This window comes from Salminus brasiliensis, chromosome 11 (genome assembly GCF_030463535.1).
Source record: "Salminus brasiliensis chromosome 11, fSalBra1.hap2, whole genome shotgun sequence".
NCBI lineage: Eukaryota > Metazoa > Chordata > Actinopteri > Characiformes > Bryconidae > Salminus > Salminus brasiliensis.
The window spans coordinates 35,337,052-35,356,087 of NC_132888.1; the positions used below are offsets into that span (position 1 = coordinate 35,337,052).

Here is a 19,036-nt window from a genome sequence, read left to right on the forward strand (position 1 = left end):
GGGAGTTCTTTTTCTGTTGTTAGGAGGTGGGGTTATATATATATATATATTTTTTTTTTTTTTGTGTGTGTGTGTGTGTGTGTGTGTGTGTGTGTGTGTGTGTGTGTGTGTGTGTGGAAATCCATGTTTCCAAATTAAAACATCTGACATTGACTTTCATTGAAGGTCAAGGTTTTTTTCCCCCTCCTCCCCTAAAGTTATTTAGCTATTTTGCAGATACAAGGTTTTGGCATGATTAGTGAAAATGTATATGTATAATAAAAAGCTGGAAAGGGCTCTGGATGAGTATAAGGAAATAGGAGGGAAGCAGTGTTTTGCTCCTCTGTGCTCATAAACATGCAATAGCTGCTCGTAAACAATAGAAGCCACTGCGAGGTTTCGTCTTCAAACGTGACTCCTCACCACTAACGGATGGAGTTTGGTTTGGCGTTTGCTCCTAACCTTTTTAGCCACATTTAAAGATCATGCGTCGAGGACGTCCAAGTCCAAGAACTGAAGTCACTGTTTGGATAACGATAAAAAAAAAAATTAAAAGAAAAAAAACTACACGGAAGTAGAAAATGAGGGGTTCTCAAGTTCCATGCCTACGGAGCAGCGGTTTTGCCAAACGTATAGCTAAAAAGCCATCCTAGAGGCCAGGGCTGATGCGTGGGGAGGGTTTTTTTAATGCAGTTTGGAAAAAAGATGTCAGTTCTTCCTCACTGAAAAACTTGTATTTCTGAAGTATGGAAGTGTAGATCTAGCCCGAAAAGAACTGTGGCGCGGTACATTCCCAAGTTCAGGCAGGAGGGAGGACGAACTCCAAGGCTCTCTGAACTCGCAGCTGGAAAGAGTGCGTTTCAAAAGACGAAAAAGAAAACAGAAAACAAAGTAGGCCGACACTCGCACTCTGAGCATGACCTTTTTTTGCTTTTCTGGAGTCTCTGGTGGGAGTAAAACGACACTGAGAAAGCAGCGCGCGAAACCTGCTGGTGTGATTTTAAGAGGAACGAAGAGAAAGGAAAGCCTGTTACTAGTTACTTCAGGGGGGCTCTAATTAGATTCTGCGCTGTTCACAACTTGTTGCCCGGTGCAGCTGATTTGGGCGAGGAGCTCACCTCGTATCCAGATGTGTACGTCCCGAGAGCGCCGACCCACGTCGTTCAAAACCTCACACCTGTACGTTCCAGAATCATTTCTCTGCAGAGGACGAGTGAAGACCAGACTGCCGTTTGCTGCCTCCACTCCGGCAGGCATGTGCATGTCCACTCTGAGGAAACAGCAACGTAACAATTAAGTTTAAGAAAACGGTCCTATCAGAACATTATGACCACCTACCTAACGTTGGGAATGACCACCTTTGGCTCGGATGACCCACGAGCGAGACCTTGTGGCATGGACTGGCTATATTAGTTACCACTCGTCTGAGTTTGTGTTCAATGGCCTATGGGGCTCCACTGTTATGCCATTGGAACAGGGTTCCATTCTCAATACTAGGGCTGGGCGATATGGTAAAAATACTATATCATGATACGCAATATTTATCCCGATTCATGTAATCACAGACTAAACACATCAGTAGCGACATATTCTTATAAACTACTATTCAGATACTGACTATTATCATGACCTTCTGGAAACCAGTCAAAAGGTGTCCTTTGCCCATGACAATGGTTTTGCACTCTGCTACAACTGACTGGTGTGCTCGCTTATTTATACATGACTGGAATTTTGGTCTTATGACCAAGAGGCATCTAATCTAATGATGAGTGTGTGAAACAACACTGCTAGCAACCTAGCAAACCGTCAAGTCCAATCCTCCCAAGTAAGATCCTGTCCACAAAAGCACGATAAGGGCAACATTATCACATCATCCCATTCCCATCACCGGGGAGCACATGTGACACATGCAAATGATGAGCTGGAGGACGTGATCAAACAGCCAGCGTAGCCCACTGCAGTTACCTGGTCCAGAGGAAGAGATGAGGAAAAGGATTGGCATTCGCTCTGCAGTCCAGCCTTGCATTCTCCTGTCCCACATACCAAACCTCGTCCTGGCCGACCACCATGACATCTGGAGCGACTGGAACAAATAATATCAAGGAAAAACAATCTCACCCACAATCCATCACAAAGTAGGATATAGATAAAAAACAAATCCACACAGTATGCCTTAGGAAGCGAGAACTGGCCTAGAAGCATTCACTGACTGAACCTGTGGTGAAGTGGGCAACGTTCTAAGCTCTGGTGCCACAATTAGATGATCTTAAATGGAAATGCTGGCCTACCTAATATGAACTGGCATGAAAAATCAACCATTTAATTAGCTGAAAAGGACACAGAGGTTTTATATTAGGGAGCTTAATTGCCCTTAATTGGCATTAACAGATTGGGCCTGATTCGTCAACTCAGCAGTCATGGCGCTACGCCACGCCAAATGTGCAGCACAGTGTTTAAGCCCTATTCACAAAGTTAAGGTGGAGTTTCTCAGCGCACTGCGGTCTTTTAACATGTGACCTCAGTAACAGCTCATGGTAATGAGGTCAAGCTCAAGGACCAATGTTCAGTTACTGTACAGGTGCCAGAATGGACCGAGTCAGGGAGTCTAATAACAGACGGAGTCATGGTCTAATGCGCTACCGCTATGGTCGCGGGGGTTGCGAGTTCCAATCCGGAGCCATACCCCTGCTCTACAGGTGGGTAGATGGCGCTCTCCTCCCTCATCGCTCTTTATAGCTTCATTAAACGGCACAGGCTGTCTGTTAGCTGACGTGGCGGGGCTGGGGACCCGGTGCTTCCTGCGTGTCGGCTGCCCGGTATGCTGCATAGGCCGACTTCGCATATAGCATATAGCCTCCTAGTGTCAGGAGCCTTGCTAGTGAGCTACGTTGGGTGTGCTGCAGTTGTGCTGCTTGATCAGAATGTACTTTTTAAACAAAGTTAATTGGAGTTTATTTACTTAATACTGACCAGTGAGACATTTTTTAAAAATTGCGCAATAGTGTGGTCTGTGAATCACTGTAGTGTCCTGTAGTGCCGGATTTCAAGGAAGCAGTAAAAACCGCAGACTTCCTTGTTAATGACTGAGCACATGTACCACTGCAACGCTATTCCCTCTTAACACCGGGGCAAATCTGGTTGTGTGTTTTAATGAATTTGGCTCTAGACTCAGTAGAGTAGAGTTGGTACGGAGCACCCTCAGTGTGACTGAGATCATTACAAAGGGCCCTAGCATGTTTAGCTGTATTTACCTTGGCACAGATAAATAATGAGTACTGGCATGCTGTGTGAACCTCAAACACTGTTTTATCTTCACTGAAAAGAATTAGAGCTAGAGTTAGGGCTAGTGCTTGGGCTAGTGTTAATGGACTAACTTTAGTCCCCCCATAACCCAGCATAGTGCACCTTAACTGGGCATCAACTTTTTAAGAACCCCCCCTCTTGACGTATGCGGCCGACGTGGCTAGCTACTTTATGGGAATTCTGCTTGCTGGTTACGCTATGATTGAAGGAATCCGCAGACTTATTTGGCCTATTAGGGCTTTGGTATTAGCCCAACACTAACGTTAGCTAAGCTGTCTACGTTTACCTTGCCTATAATCTGTTTATATATTCTATTTTAGCCATCTTTAGGGCGTGTTGGTGTGTCTTTGCTATCATACCAACGGCAAAAGTTTGTCTTGCTCATGTATTAAGTCTCTTAATTAATCATGGGTGTGGTGTGTGTTTTTTATTTATTTTTATTTATTTTTATTTTTTTTGCGTGCTTGGGCTAGTGTTAATGGACTAACTTTAGACCCCCAGCAACCCAGCATAGTTCACTTTAACTGGGCATCAACTTTTTAAGAAATCCCCCCCCATAATCCCTTTCGCATCGCTGCTTGTCGACATTTTCCTCCATCATGTCGACTGTTCCCCATTCAGCCCATCGTGCTTCAAACTAAAAAGTGTTACCTGCATTTACAATGACATTCCACTACGTTTTGATAGAGTACGACATTCTGCACAAGCCGTTCAAAGACTTTTCCTGAGCACCGAAAGGCTCTTGCACTGTGTATTAACCTCAACCTCATTGGTTCCGCTCCTACTGTGAGTCCTGCTGGGCTATGATCAATATTTCATAAACCGTCTCCATTAGGCAGCACTCTGCTCAAACAGACAGCAGCCAACGGTTCAAGATGCCAAAGGAAGTGCACATCCATGATTATAATGTTTAAATGACTCTTAAATGGTTTTACGAGCACGAGAGTGCAATGGTGACACTTCATAACAGGGTGTGGTCCTAAAACGTCTACTTGACTGAGGAAATGTATCCTGGAGGGATATAGCCTAGAGTGAAGTGCAAGCAAATGCAACTGTGGAAGCTTACAAGTAAAGTAAGCCCTGGAAACAAACCCTGAGAAACTGGCTTTGAATACTCAGGGTTTCCGAACAGTCCCGAAATACTTCTGTTCTCAAAAGTAACCTTTAAAAACAACAAGCTTTACATTTCATAATTATCCATTGCGCTGCAATTTATAATATTTTCAGATGGCAACAAGCTATTAATAGTGCTCAGCCGTCCAATGAGCGATCACTATGGCCCACAGAGTTTGAATCCCAAGCCATGCTGCTTTGCCATCAGTAGCCAGAGTCTGAGAGCGCACAACTGGCCATGCTGTCTCTGGGTAGGTAGACGGTACTTAGTCTTTCCTCTCTTAGTGATTGGAGCATTGCTAGTGCTAGTGGGAGCTAGGGGTGGGTTAACTGGCGGCACCAAATTGGGAGAAAAAAATTGACATTATAAACAAGATAGAAAAGATAGAATATACTGTGCGATGGTGCAAATGAACTGAAATCAGCTGTGATCATATGAAACATTATTGGTTATTTATCTATGTATTGTAAAACAGAAAAAAGTCTCAGAGCATAACTAGCCTCATTCTCGGTCTCTAGGTGGGTAGGGCGGCCCTCCCTTTCCCTAATCACTCTATGTGATTCTTGCCAACACGGGCATCTGTTAACTGTCAGTTAGCATTAGGTCGATTAGGGAGCGTCCCAACACAGGTTTGGTCATCCCCATTAGTCTAGTTGGACTATACACCCAAATCAATCAATCAATCAATAGCGTGTGACTACTGGCAGAGTACGGGACTAAGACTGTGATCAAATAAATAAACATGTAAAGGCCAACTCACACTGCACGTCGAGCACGTAGGGGATGCGGAACTCCATGGCCAGGGCCGGGTGGCGCACCACGCAGGTGAGGGTGTGGCCAAGGGCCTGGCTGGTGGGCGCCCAGATGTAGCGCACCTGCGTGGTGGTGGTGCCGTTGGGCTCGTTTTGGTCGACCTTCTCCGAGCGGCCAAACAGTTCCGACTCCCAGAAGACCTCGGCTGGCGGGCGGGCCCTCTCTGCCGCGCAGGTGGCCACCTCGCTGTCCACGTCGCCGTCCACAAGCGGAGCAGAACCTGCCGACACGTAGACCTTCGGCTCGACTGAGGGTGGGAGAGATAAAGAGGGAGAGAGAGAGAGAGAGAGAGAGAGTTTGATGTTGTACCGTTCTGATAAATTCGGGCTGTTCTGCCTGTATTAAAGATCAAATTTATATATATTTTTTAAATGACGAAAAAAATTTAACTATGGCTTTTTAAGATTGTTACCACCCCCCCCCCCGGAATCCATTATATAACGAGTTATTGATATTGTCCCACTGTACAACACACTGAATAAATAATAAGCATTATAACAGAAAGGAAGACTTGCAGACAGAGAGCTGGCCTCCGTGTGCTGTGCTTGGCAGGGGGAGCTGATTGATTATCCAGACTCCACAGCACCCCCCTATTAAAAATGCATGATGCCAGCAATCGCGCGTTATGTGAGCGCGCTGGTCGGTGAGCGTGTTTTGAAAGCTTTTGGAGTTTGGAAGGAAAATGACACGGCTTTATCGCGGAGTAGTCTACGCAAACAAGATCAATTCATGGCAAGGGTATCATTATTAGGGTTGGTGGTGGAGCGAGTTTTGACATATCAGTTTTGATGAGTTCTGCAAAATGCATTGCTGGACAAATCGGCGGCGGATGTGCTGTTGCTTCAGGGAGTTAAATGTTTCCGGTGTAAAGAAAGTTTCCCACAGCTGAAAGGTAGCGAGCTGGTTCACCAAAATGGCAGTGCCACTCGCTAAGAGCTTGCTCTGGTGAAGAAAGAAAGGAATAAAGACAGAAGTAGAAAAAACTTCAGACTGAAAAGAGGTTTGTTGGATGGAGTTCTGGAGGAATTTGTTAATGTATGCGGCCGACGTGGCTAGCTACTTTATGAGAATTCTGCTTGCTGGTTACGCCACGATTGGAGGAATCCGCAGACTTATTAGGGCTTTGGTATTAGCCCAACACTAACGTTAGCTAAGCTGTAGCTAGCTGTGTTTACGTTGCCCATTATCTGTGTATATGGGCCCTATTTTAGCCATCTTTAGGGCGTGTCTGTGTGTTTTTGCTATCGTAGCGACAAGAAAAGTTCGCCTTGTTCGGCTCGAAACTCTTGAACGGCAGGTATTAAGTCTCTTGATTTAATCATGGTTGTGTTTTTATTTTGGGGCGTAACATGCAGTAATAAACCAATCAGCGTGTCTCTCACCATCCCTTTAAGAGCCAGGTGCGGTCTGTCTGACCTTGGGGGGAAAGCTAGGGGAGGGCGGTGTACGAGTGTCGGGCTGCACGTGCCTTTGTTGACAATTCACTGCCAAGATCGCAACGAACGAACGTCTGCTTAGGCTGTTTTCAGTCAGTGGAGCTCCTGTGTTTTCAGAAACTGACCTGAATACCCCACATTTCAAGACCACCGTGCCTATCGGCGTAGATATATTTGCAAGCAGCGCTGCTATATAACCGACGCAGGTGGACGTCGTGAAAATAGACTGTTGGTGGGGTGCAAGATAGCAATGAGCATCACAACGAGCCTTGCGCAGGGTGTAGGATAGGGTCCTGTATGTTCAGTAATGTCTGCATTGTAGTCTTAAGCTAGTGTGGTTTGATGGTATTTCAGGAAAACATCTAGCTTGTGTATGGGGTAGCTGTAGGTGTAAGCTAGCTAGCTGTGTTTATCTTTGTCTGTTGACGGTCTTTACCTTGTCCTAGGCTAGGTTGGCTTTAAATGACTTGTATATTTTGAAAACTATTGAGAAATTCTGGCAGTACAATTTATCAAATGTATCATTTATATATGTATATATTTTACTGCAAAACTAATTAATATTCAAATATTTTCAACTGTAAAACGCCAATCTCATTCCTCATATGTGCCGCCACACACCGCTGGCCGTCCACCCAGTCGCGACCCTCATTGAATGAAATGTCATTCATTAAAAATACATTACAGGCTACGGTTACAACTTGAGCTCCCAAATGCAAAGCTGTGAATCTACAAACGCATTTGTAGCCATAATGGATTTCCCATAAGTCTTCTTTCACCACTACCTCCCAACAGAGAGCTCAAACAGCTGTGCTACGTCCTGTAACAACTCGGCCATGCGCCTCAGGAACGTCGGCTTCGTCCAGCAGACAAGGCCGTCTGCTGCAGGCACCTGCCCCTGTCCTGTTCGCTGCTCGGAACGCCTCGGAGGACCCTGGTCTAAATATAGCTCTTTGACCGGGAAGCTACAGGCCAGCCGGCGCTCCGCCGCCTGACTGCCAGAATGGCACCGCCCTCGCATTCGTCTTTCCCACACCCTGTAACCCAGAGGTGGTAGAAGCAAGTTCCGTTTGCTCTCTTCAGTGTGTTGAAGGCAGATGTTGACGGGTTTGCAATTTTTGGCGCATGGCCAAGGAAAGCGATCTATGCTCTGCTTTGGAGAACCCTCTTAAAAATCTGGTTTCTTCAATGGTGCAATGCTGAACCATTAACTAAACAACTTAAAGAACCACTAGGACTCTTTTTCAGGCTGTACAAACCTTAAAAATAAAAAATACAACACTGCGCATCACTTTACTTGGATGGGCCACTGTAGATGCCTGTTGTAGATGTACACTGTTAAAGATCCTTGAGGAGATTTTGGAGGTTCTTCAGTTTAAGGAACTTTTGAGGAACGTTTTTCTTCCAAAGAGCCTTAAGAGGTTCCTCCACAGTTTCAAACAGAAGAACCTCCAGAAGTTCCTCAAGGATCCTCTACTTTTACCAGTGTAGATTCAACTAACATCCAACTAAACGTCTCTTAAATGCAACTGAACTTTTAGTTGAATGTAAAGGATTGTATATTGAATGTATCCCCAACCCTATTCCCAACCTTAACTCTAACCCTATTCCCAACCTTAACTCTAACCCTATTCCTAACCTTAACTCTAACCCTATTCCCAACCCCATTTCCAACTCTAACCCTAATCCCAACCCCAACCCTTTTTCCAACCCTATTCATAACCCTAACCCTATTCCCAACCCTATTCATAACCCCAACCCTAACCATATTCCTAACCCTTACCCCAACCCTGTTCCTAACCCTATTTCCAACCGTAACCCTATTCCTTTAGGTTAGGGTTAGGATTTAGGACTTAGGGCTGACTCAAGGGTACGGTTAAGTATATGGGTTAAGGTTAGGTGTTAAGTGCAGGGTTCCAGTGCAGTTGCATTTCATACATCTTCAGTAATGAACGTTAGGCCAGCATCTACAAGGCTTCTACAGTGGACCATCCACATTAAGTCCTACATGGTCCTTAAAAGGTTAAAATGCAACAGATTACTGACCGCAGATACAGTTAATCAGACATGTGCTTCTTTAGTTCGGAAATGGAAATGCTAGGCTAACGTTGTTACCAAACACTGGACTTGGACTGTCCCCAAGTTCATCGAAGTAAGTCCACGCCCAAAATCCTAATTTATTTTCTTTACAATATGGAAATAGACAAGCATGTTTTGTATATGCATAAATTGTATTTACAGTAGGGCTGGGAGCTTTAAAACCCCCACGTTATCAAATGCCTCTCTGCCAACATATATAGTGCACAAAAAGTGAGGTGTGTAGGCTACGTGTCATTTGTGCCTCTAAAAGTCCATTTTACATAGTTTTATTGTATATTTTGTTTGATTGTTAAATGTGTTGCACTTTATTTCTTTTACTTTTATGTGTTGGAGATTTTACTATTTGACTGTAAAGCTGTTAACACTAATAGATAGCGCCCCCTAAAGTGCCATCTATGTGTTTAAGAAAAGAAAATAAAAAAGAAAGTATTACAATATATATATTTTTTTTCATTATTTTGAAAATTTATTGGAGAATTATTTGAATTCCTAATGCACTCATATAAGAGTGATCTAGAAATTAATTGAAAAAAGTCCAGTACTAACCTAACCTAGCTCACATCAGATGCTGCAGAATTCTATAACATATATAATGTAATATAATAATAAAACAATAGTTTGTATAAATGTACATAATCACTCATGCATCCCTACATTTACTTGAGTACAGTTTCAGACTTCTGGCCACTTCTGTGTGTAACACACTGATCACATGGAGGCTCTGTTGCTGACGACAGGCTTTCTTCTTTGCCCTCCTGCCCCACCCCTGTCCTTCGATAGAGCCGGTAGAAGAAAGCTGGTGAATTTGACAGCTGTTGGGGGGGAGTGGGGTAACGATTTCCCGTCAGGAAAAGGGAAAAGGGGAGCAAAACTGCACTTTTCCAACCCACGCGGACAAGCCAAACGTGCACACACACTCACATTTACACTGGCAGGTGCACCTAAGACCAGGCTTTTTAATGGACATATGACCTGACCCTGACCTGAAGCGCAGCCCAGAATCACGTCAGAAAAAGGCAGTAAGCTAACCTAAGCTGAGTTTGTTGACTAGTCTAATTTAACCTACACATGGTAATGCTGAATGTAGCCACTCATGGTTGAAAGTAGCTGTACCATACCGTCCTGACTACTGCCAGAAAATAAAATTGGCGATTGGCTTTGCTCTCCCTGTCCGGGTGGGCAGATGTCTGTCTGTCTGTCTGTCTGTCTGTCTCTTTGTCTCCTCACAGCAATGGATCAGAGATGGAAACGGTGGCAGTTTTGTGGCTTAGTAATGGATCTACAGTTTTGCTCCATTTTAACTCCACATTTGCACATGCACTTATTTATTTATTGTAGTTATTGTCTTTTTACTTATTGTCTGTGCACCCTGTCTATTGTCCTTTAACTACTGTGTTATATCCTACCTATTCTGCACCGGAGACTAACCTAACAAGTGGTTTTCGCTGTATTTTACAGCCCTGTATTAGTTGTTTAGTTGCGAGAAGCATGTCACTTTATCAAAGAGAACAAAACAGCAAAATAATTTGACTTTTTTTTTGTCCTCAATATTAGGCACAAGCAAATCATGCCAAAGCAATTGATTATCAGCCTGTGTGGCTCCTGACAAACTGGCTGTATTCCCCTCTTTGTGGAGATCCTCAAAATATAATAACAGAGTCATCCATCTGCCTTCAAGCTGAGAACCTGAAACTGCACAGTCAGTGTAAAACCCATTTTACTGCGGAAGCAATATCCATCATGGTCTGCCTTGCTGTGAACTGCCTTGGTTTTTATTTCTACCAAAAAAAAAAAGGATCCCATCGTTTTTTTATTCCACATCCGTCATGGACGTCAGAAAGAGTTTGCGAGGAGACGCCACACCAGCAAAGGGAGCTATTTTTTTTTTTCTCCTTGATTCCTCCATTTTTTTTCCTTCAGCAAATTAGGGGTGCCGAAGAGGGTGTTTCCCCATCTTGTGTACGTTAATTATAAAGTACGAGAATAGCGCATTCCAACACATGGCCTTTTTTTTGCTATATGGCTGCTTCTTAGTATTAAGCAGCCAACTAAGTTCTAGGCATGGTGAACGCTCCTCAAACCTGAACATAAGAGAACGTCCCTGGAGGCCTTCTTGCCATTCGCGGTCTCCATGAATCCCTGCAGGTTTCTGTATCTGAAAAAGCAGCGCTGCTTATGAATATCATTTTTGGGGTTTGCTGACTAATCACAGCACCTACAGAGAAGGTACGTATTTAACAGATGGTGCAGAAACAGATGGTAACTTGGATGCCACACTTTTACGGGGGGGTGGGGGTGGGGGCAGGAAAGTGGGATTAAGAGTGAACAATGCAAAGCAGGACAGTTGGGTTTGCGTAATAGCAATAAACAGATTTGCATAACGGCTTTTCTTTTGCTGTTTCTAATAATTATAGGGGTTACATATAGAGGCCAGGCCCATATTTACCTCCCTTTTGTGGGTGTTAAGCCCGTGACCCTTCCAAAAGGCTCAATGGTGATGCTAGAAGGCGTTCTGCTTGAACACAGCGGTAAAAACAAAGGATCGGAACTAGCTGATGCATGTTACTGGTTTTCCCAGCGTATTTCCCAGTATGAGATGACACTGAAGATTCAGAGATAATAAGAAGAAGGTCTTACAAACCTGACCTGGCTTGTTTTGATTGGACTGTTCATGCACTGCGACTGACTCTGCTTGTTTTGTTATCTATCGCTGTCCCTACAAGCAATACTGGTGTCTTGGTGTAAAATGATCCGGCACTAAGTAAAATAAAGTTGAAGTTGATTCATCTACTCTGAGATAAACGAACCACAGGCATCCCCAAATGAATCCAGTGAATGAACAGCATAAGACCACTTAATAACAATGAGCCCGGCAAGCAAATGCATCAGTGATCATAATCAACTCGATCTAGCCCTTGGAGAAAACTGAGACAGTAAACCATAACAGCACAGTATTAAGCAGCCCTTAATGAATCATTCATCAGGCCTCACAGAGCCTCTGTGTTGTGTGAGTGTATGCGAACTGGCTCCTGGACCGTCTCCTTCCTTTCCACTTTATAAACTAATCAGCCATTCAGGAAGGGAGTACTCGTGCCTCACAGCTGGACATCTCACTGTTCCTTCATTCATTCTTCCACATTTGTTAGACAGGCTATTAGCTATGCTTGCTCTCCATGTGGCTAAACAGCACAGAGATGAGCCCTCTCGCTGGGGTTCAGGTCCAGACCCTAGCAGTGATGTGTGCCTGCCTGAAGTGAATCGTTATGGTTATCTATAACCAGACTTCATAACCAGGTTATAGGAACACTACGTAGCGTCTACGTACCCATGACGTCCACAACCGTCGAGGCCTGCGTGTTGCCAAGGGGAAAAGTGACCACCTTGCAGGTGTAGGATCCAACATCTGCGAAGCTCACTCCCTGCAGAACTATAGAGGCGTCCTCCACGGACGGTCTGACGAAGTGGACGCGACTCTTGTACTCCTCGACTATTGAGATGCCGAAATCAGGGTTGAACACGGCCAGGGTGGTCCTTCCCGAGGGCAAGTGCCGCTCCCATGAGCTCTGGGTGAGGCTGAGGTTGGAGCCCACCTCCACTCTACAGCTCAGTGTGACGTTCTTCCCCAGTACGGCGCTGATGCGCTCTGGAACCAGCACTTCGTTACTGCAAACACCTGCGGAAAGACAAACATCGTTAAGGGTGGAGGTAAACGTTCGGGCCGAGATGTAAATCGAGACCGACTCGAAACCGAGCTAATTTCCTGATTCTCTTAAAGGGGAAGTAGTTCGTTTTTGTTCAATTCCAGCAGAATTGAAGCACTAAGAAGTAAACAGAAGGCATTCACAGTGGTTTGGGGTCAAATTGTCTGATGGCAGATCTATTGTTTTACAGGCATTTCAGACATGGCATTGTGGACCTCCAGCTTCCAACAACCAGCTCTTAAAAATAGTCAATATAAAATATAATATCACATGGGCTGTGTCCAAAATTGATATTATGGTGCATTACAATGCACTGAAAACTCGGAACTGCGTATTCGGACACCACTACAAAATCCTGAGCCGCAAAGTAGTGCACTATATAGTGACTAGGGCACCGTTTGGGACACCGCTATGGTCTGTACAGACTGCAGAGGGAGCTGGAGGTGAGTAGCACAGCACATACTGGAGGCTACCCTACGTACAAGGCAAATGTTAGTTATACTACCTTAGAAAAACTTCTTGGGCGAGTTTCCGTTCCACCTTAAACGGTGGAAATGTAGCTATTAGCACCAGAATGTAACGGCTGCATCATTTAAGGTGGAACGTAATAATTAAATAACATTAAAGAAACTGCTGTCTTGGTCTGTGGCTAGCATACAATAAAGCTTGAAAGGCTGGGGTCAGAGTGCAAGGTTAGCCAGGGTTGAGGGCCTTGTCTATAGGAACAACAGTGACCGCGCTAAGCAGACATGGGCATCGAACACACAACCCTATGATCACCAAATTTAAAAGTGACTTCAGCTGACCTAATTACCTTCCACACATCTTAAAGAATAGTGGGTCAAGCCAAGCCGTACTCCAAGGCCTCTTTAAAGGCCTCTAGGTACGGATCTAGCCTGTCTTGGCTTTAAGAGTTTAAGATCTGATTAAGTTTAGCTCCAGGAAGCCGGTGAAGGGCTAAGCAGCTGAACACCACTGTACAGTAAGCGTTCCTGCATTGGCTGGCTGTAATTAGGCCTCACACACGAGGCCTTCCCAGTGTACGGCAGCAGGCATCCTGTGCCACACACTCTTAATGAGCACCACACACGCTCCCCTTCTGCTTCGCCACGGGACGCGCTGACTGTCCTCCCTGCTCTCCGTCTGAGCACCTTGCCTCATAAAAACTTCTGGAACGGGATTAAACACTCGGATACCGCTCCCCTCGCGGTTAATAGGTGCCTCTAGTCTTCGCGCTGCGTTTATTTGAGGACGCTGGAGATCATTTCGGAAAACGTTGTCAGCGTGACTGTCTGGAACGCCGTCTGGTAATTGAAGAAAGGTGGATGATCAGACACATAGGAGCGGATAGATCAGATGCTAGATCAGATGCAAAGCAGGGGGACGGCCTTGTAGATCAAATGCGAATAAACACAGAGATATCTCTTGTCTCCTGAATGTGTTTTAATTCATTTTTACATTTTTTTTTTCTTTAGCATCCAGTGTCTAGCAGTCCTAATGAAAGCCAGAGCCTTCCATAGTAAACACCGCCAGGCTGGAAGCATGCTAAGCTGAAATATGGAAGAAAAAAAAAATTACAGGCTATAGTTTTGAGAGCTGTACAAAAGCCACTTCAGCAGCAAAACCATGCAGTCCAAATATAAATCGCTGCAGTGAGTCATTAAGACCCGCAACTGGCAGAATTCCGAAAGGGGTCTGGTCGCGTGAGGGTGCGTCGCTTTCATGGCCATTTCTGTCCCTGTAAATGAACCTGTAATTCCTTTAGTTTCAACTCTACGATTCGACTTCGACAGCTCAGCAGCCAGAGCTGGACTGAGACAGACGAAGCCGACGGTGTGCAGAGGAGGCATGTCGTGCTCGGCTCGGCTATTATATCTCAAATATATGGCCTCCCAGGCTCTCCCTGTCCCCCGTTCCCCTACCCACTCTGTAATTGCACGAAAGAAAAACACACATACACACATACTCAAGGAAGGGTGTGTGCCAGACAGAGCGTGTTTCCCTTCACGCTCCGTTCGGGGCACAATCGGAACAGCGTATTCCAGTGAGGAAACAGATTAGAACAGGGTTCACCAAGAGCAGTCAACCCTAGACCTGTCGTTTAATCGGGGGAAGGAGCCGAGAAACGTCCCTCCTTTCCTCAGGAGAAGTGAATCAGGTTGGGTGGACCTTGTAATGCAGGCCAGTGAGTTTGGGCAACTGGCCATGCTCTCTCCGGGTGGGTAGATGGGTGGTCTGAGCGATGTTGGCCGGCACAGGCGTCTTGTTAGCTAGTGGGGTGGAGCTGGAGTCATACTGGAGTTGTGATCCCACCCGGCACTAGTGAGGGCGAGACCAACAACGCATGTGTCAGGCCAATCACACCTTTTTTTGCGACATCACCAGGCAACCAAAGCGCCTGGAGGGAAGCACAGCATCCCCGGCTTGCAGATGCCAGTGCCGGCCAGTGCCGCACTAGTGTGGGGATGAGGGGAGAGAGAGAGTGCCATCTACCCACCCTAGAGAGAGCGAGGCCAGTTGTGCTCTCTCTCTCTCTCTCTCTCGAGGCCCTGGCTGCCGAGGGCTAGCAGCACAAATGGGATTCGAACCAGCGATCCTCATCCTGATCACAGTGACTGCACCTATGTCCGTTCCTAGAATTTGATAAAAAAAATAAAAATTGTAATATATCACCTTGGTAACAGTATTGCTATATATATATATATATATATATCGCAGTACTTTGAAATAGTTCGAAACCCCTGTACTGTAATCCGCATGGTATCGCCACGTTCTTGCCAACAGACAGCCCTATAGTTACTAGTGCAGGTCTTCAGATCTCCCCTGTTCTGATTGGATAAAAAGCCCACTCAGATACATATTTATACATATAGTGGTGTGTTTTTATGGTTTGACAGGTTTTCTAAAATTTGATTTAGAAGATGGTATAATTGTACAATCCACAGTCCTATAGTTGGTGCTAGGTTTCAGGCCCTAACTACAACTCCTTGGTCTTTAGCTATATGACTGTCTGAGTGGTAGGAGCAGCTGTCACCTGTCCTCTTCCCAACACATCACACTACCCCCCCCCCCCCATCCAAACAAGCACAGTGCAAGCTCCTTCTCTTCACCAAGGACAAAGATTAATGCTGGCAGGCGGATGACACCCGCGCGATGCCGGCTGCAATAACACCTCATGCAAACTATGAACGCCAGCCTGTCGAAATGCTTGGCATGCTCGGACGGTTTGTCCAGCCAAGGATGCCTGTGCGCTTCTCCCTGCCTTCTCTGTGGCATTTGCCACATGGCCTACCTGTGTTGAGCCCCCCGCTGAGGCTCTAAGGCGGGTGGGTCAGGCCCGGTGGTTTTTTTTTTTTTTTTTTTTTTTTTCTTGTTTTTTTTTCCCTGTCGGATCAAGTGTGCAGGAGCAAGGTACAGCCGGTTCTCCTGTTTCCGCAGTGCAGGACAGATGGCGTCTGCCTTGGGTGCCCTGTACGCACGCCAGAGCGGTAAATTGGCATTCGTATATCATTTGCTTTAACCACGGAGAGCCACGCATCGCAAATAGAATGCCCTTTGCATTGATGAACAAGGAAAAAAAATAAACAAGGAAACGTGCCTCATTGTGACAGAAAGGGGTGCAAAGAGCTCTGACATGTCCGATTAAAGCAGCCGTATGTAAGACGTCCCTGGTGCTCCTGGGCTCTCCCTCCACTGTTGGCTAAGTGTAATTCGCTGTTGATATTCGCTGTCAATATTCACCATAAATGCTGATTGCGAGTCCTTATGAGCTAATGGGGCCGCTAGTCTTTCTATTACAAGCTAAACGATCTACATACAGTTGCTTTAACTTACCCCATAAACTCTTCATGGCTAGGCCTGTCACAATACTTGCATCACCCACTGACAAATAGGCATAACCTCAACAGTTTCTTGCTGACCTTGATATTACCCACTGCGCTCAATGACCAATGCATCAATAATGGCGCCTCCTTACGCATGCATGTGAACCGTGGGTTAAATTCGACAGGTCCAGAGTGCCTAAGAGTAGCTGTTATCCATTACTTGCGACCTTTGCTTTTATGTAGGTGGCTTTGGGCAGCTGTAAACTCGGGCAGCGCAATTTTACTGTAATCTCAGAAAAGTAAAAGGGTCCCAAAAACGCAGCAAGATTATCGCAATGCTTGTAGCCTGTCCGTACTGTACGAGCCCTACTGTAAACAGAGAGATCGCCTATCGCATCGAGCGTAACCTGCCTTGGGGGGGGAGCCACAAAAATGGAGCGCAGGATCTGTTGCGAGCGAGGCTGGCTCCACAAATAAGCCTGGGGATCTGTCAACAGGAAGCGGGCGGTTACGTGCAACTGCCTTTTTCGATATCTAGGGAAGGTAATGGAGTGTAAATCAAAAGATCAGCAAAGTGAAAGGCTCCGACGAGTGGAAAGGAAGGAGGAATGAAAGGAAACAATGCAGGAACAAATTAATGATACAGATACGCTGGCTCTTTGAAGACGAGAGGGCCAGCGCTGGGTTTTCTCCTTCCCCTCCTTCTGACACAGCTAACTACAACAAGCTGTTCACAGGCTCCCACTGTAAACCTGAGCTGGCCATTACGCATTCCAGCGCTCATTTCACTGTCCAAATGCCCCAGAGTGAACTGCTCCTGACCTAACCATGCCCTGAGACATCTTAACTACATCTACCAGTTTTTTCTTTTTTCTGCTGTCCCCCAGGACCTCCATATCTGATCACTATGAGGGGGGAACATGGATGGAAAAAGAAAAAGAGCCCCTTGTTTTGGGAATGGGGGGTTAAGTTTGGTTGAGAAGGAGGACAACAATGTTTCAAGCCCTGCCAAAGCCTTGGGAGAGATGACTGAAAACCACCAAGACCTGGCAAGACAGTGGCCTGGACAGATCTGGTCACGTAGTGGACACACGGCTAGGGGCTGAATATCTGATTTCCAGCATGAAACAATTCTTCGCTCAAGATATCCTACGCTACATGCTAATATTGTATTGATCAGGATCCTTAATGTTCACCCCACTGCTTGGCAAGACAATAACGGTGGAATCTCTTTTCCATATCCCAATTATGATTTCACATTTATTTCAGATGTATATTAATATTTGAAACTTCCAGGCCTGCTCATGTTGCTAAGCTAAATACTCTATAAAATATTAAGGCCCTTTTTTTCTATTGATCTATCAATATCTGAATATCTGCCGATACAAACAACCCATGGTTTATAAGCTCCCTGGATAAAAAAAATAAGTATCCTTGCATGTTGAAGGTAGTAGAAACTTCAGGCCTTTGCAGATTGGGTTGCACAAGGATGATTGGGCTATATCCTGTGTGGTGGGACAGGGTTTCTTGTTGGGTAGAATTTCTTGTTGGATGCATTAAAAAAATGTGTCAATGTTTGGCTGAAAGCAGTGACTGCATTTCGGCGTGCCAAAGACCACAGTGTGAAGAAAGTAGCTGGTGTAGAAGGTGTATGAAAGCTTACGGTCATAAGGGTCTACCAGCAGTGGCAAAAAAAAAAAAGTCTACAGGTAATTCTCCTCAAAACTATGGCCGAAAGATAAAACGGACTAAAAATGGCTTAGTTTCCAGGCAATAACTGTTTCTAGAAGTCAGTGCAGGTCTTTCCCAACAATTTCTGAAAGCCATACCATCTGCATACCACCAAAATATGGAGCAGAGTGGCACGCAAGGATCCTTTGCTCACTTCTGCTCAATTCTAAGGAGAATGTCCTGTAGACTGAGATTTTTGCCACTGTTGGTAGACCTGTATGACCGTATGCTTCCATACCTGTGCCAGCTGTAAAACCAAATTTGAACAATGTAGTTGAACGGCCAAGACATGTTTTGTGTCCAACGTTTGCTTATTTGTTTTCCCCCTGCAGCTGCAAGGCTAATGTATCTAATATTAAAAGCCAATGTCACCAAAAATCTTTTAATAAATTAGCCTGGAAAATTTGGACACTAGGCATGTCTTGGCTGCTTGACTGCATGAAAGATGTGCTCAGTGAACCATCCCTTTAATGATTGACCCTGCCTTATTGAGCTGCCTAACCATGGTAAAGTGATTGGAAATCAGCGATTCAGAGCACATGAACATCCACTCTCACCAGGCTTCCTAGAGATCCAAATTTGGTGATGGAGAAATCTGCTGGGAGTTGATCCAAATAAAACAAAGCACGCGAGGTGCCCTCCTTGTATTGCTGGCTGCAAACAGCAGTAGTTAGCAATGCAAATAAAAACATTTCGAAATGTTCCCATCATCCTTCATTCATCAATGCTTTTAAGCGACGGAATCAAAAACACTCATATATTTTGGATTTAGCCAAGAAAATGGCTTTGAGCTCTTCTGCAGTCTATTAAGAACCGTCGGCAAGAGTAAACATACACAGATTTCAGTTAATGCACACCAAATGTCTCCAAACACTGTGTGTCTTTACAAGGGGAATTCCGCGGACTGTCCAAATGTTCTCTCAATGGTTGAGAAATACTTAACGTCATTCTGGGTGGGGTTTGGTGTGAAATGGTTCATTGTAGAGGATAGGAGGCAGGACAAACCTATGTACCCAGCTTAATCTATCCAAACCT

General features: G+C 45.2%; 1 protein-coding gene across 1 annotated transcript in view; it reads right to left on the reverse strand.

The window, feature by feature from the left end:
* nectin3a (nectin cell adhesion molecule 3a) overlaps nucleotides 1-19,036 on the reverse strand; it is a 34,666-nt gene that overhangs the window by 5,396 nt on the left and 10,234 nt on the right. The window contains exons 2-5 of the mRNA XM_072691350.1: nucleotides 12,071-12,418; nucleotides 5,157-5,456; nucleotides 1,945-2,062; nucleotides 1,098-1,249 (exon numbers count right to left, since the gene is read on the reverse strand). Of these exons, the coding sequence (XP_072547451.1) occupies nucleotides 1,098-1,249; nucleotides 1,945-2,062; nucleotides 5,157-5,456; nucleotides 12,071-12,418 (918 nt within the window). The remainder of the gene's footprint in view (nucleotides 1-1,097; nucleotides 1,250-1,944; nucleotides 2,063-5,156; nucleotides 5,457-12,070; nucleotides 12,419-19,036) is intronic.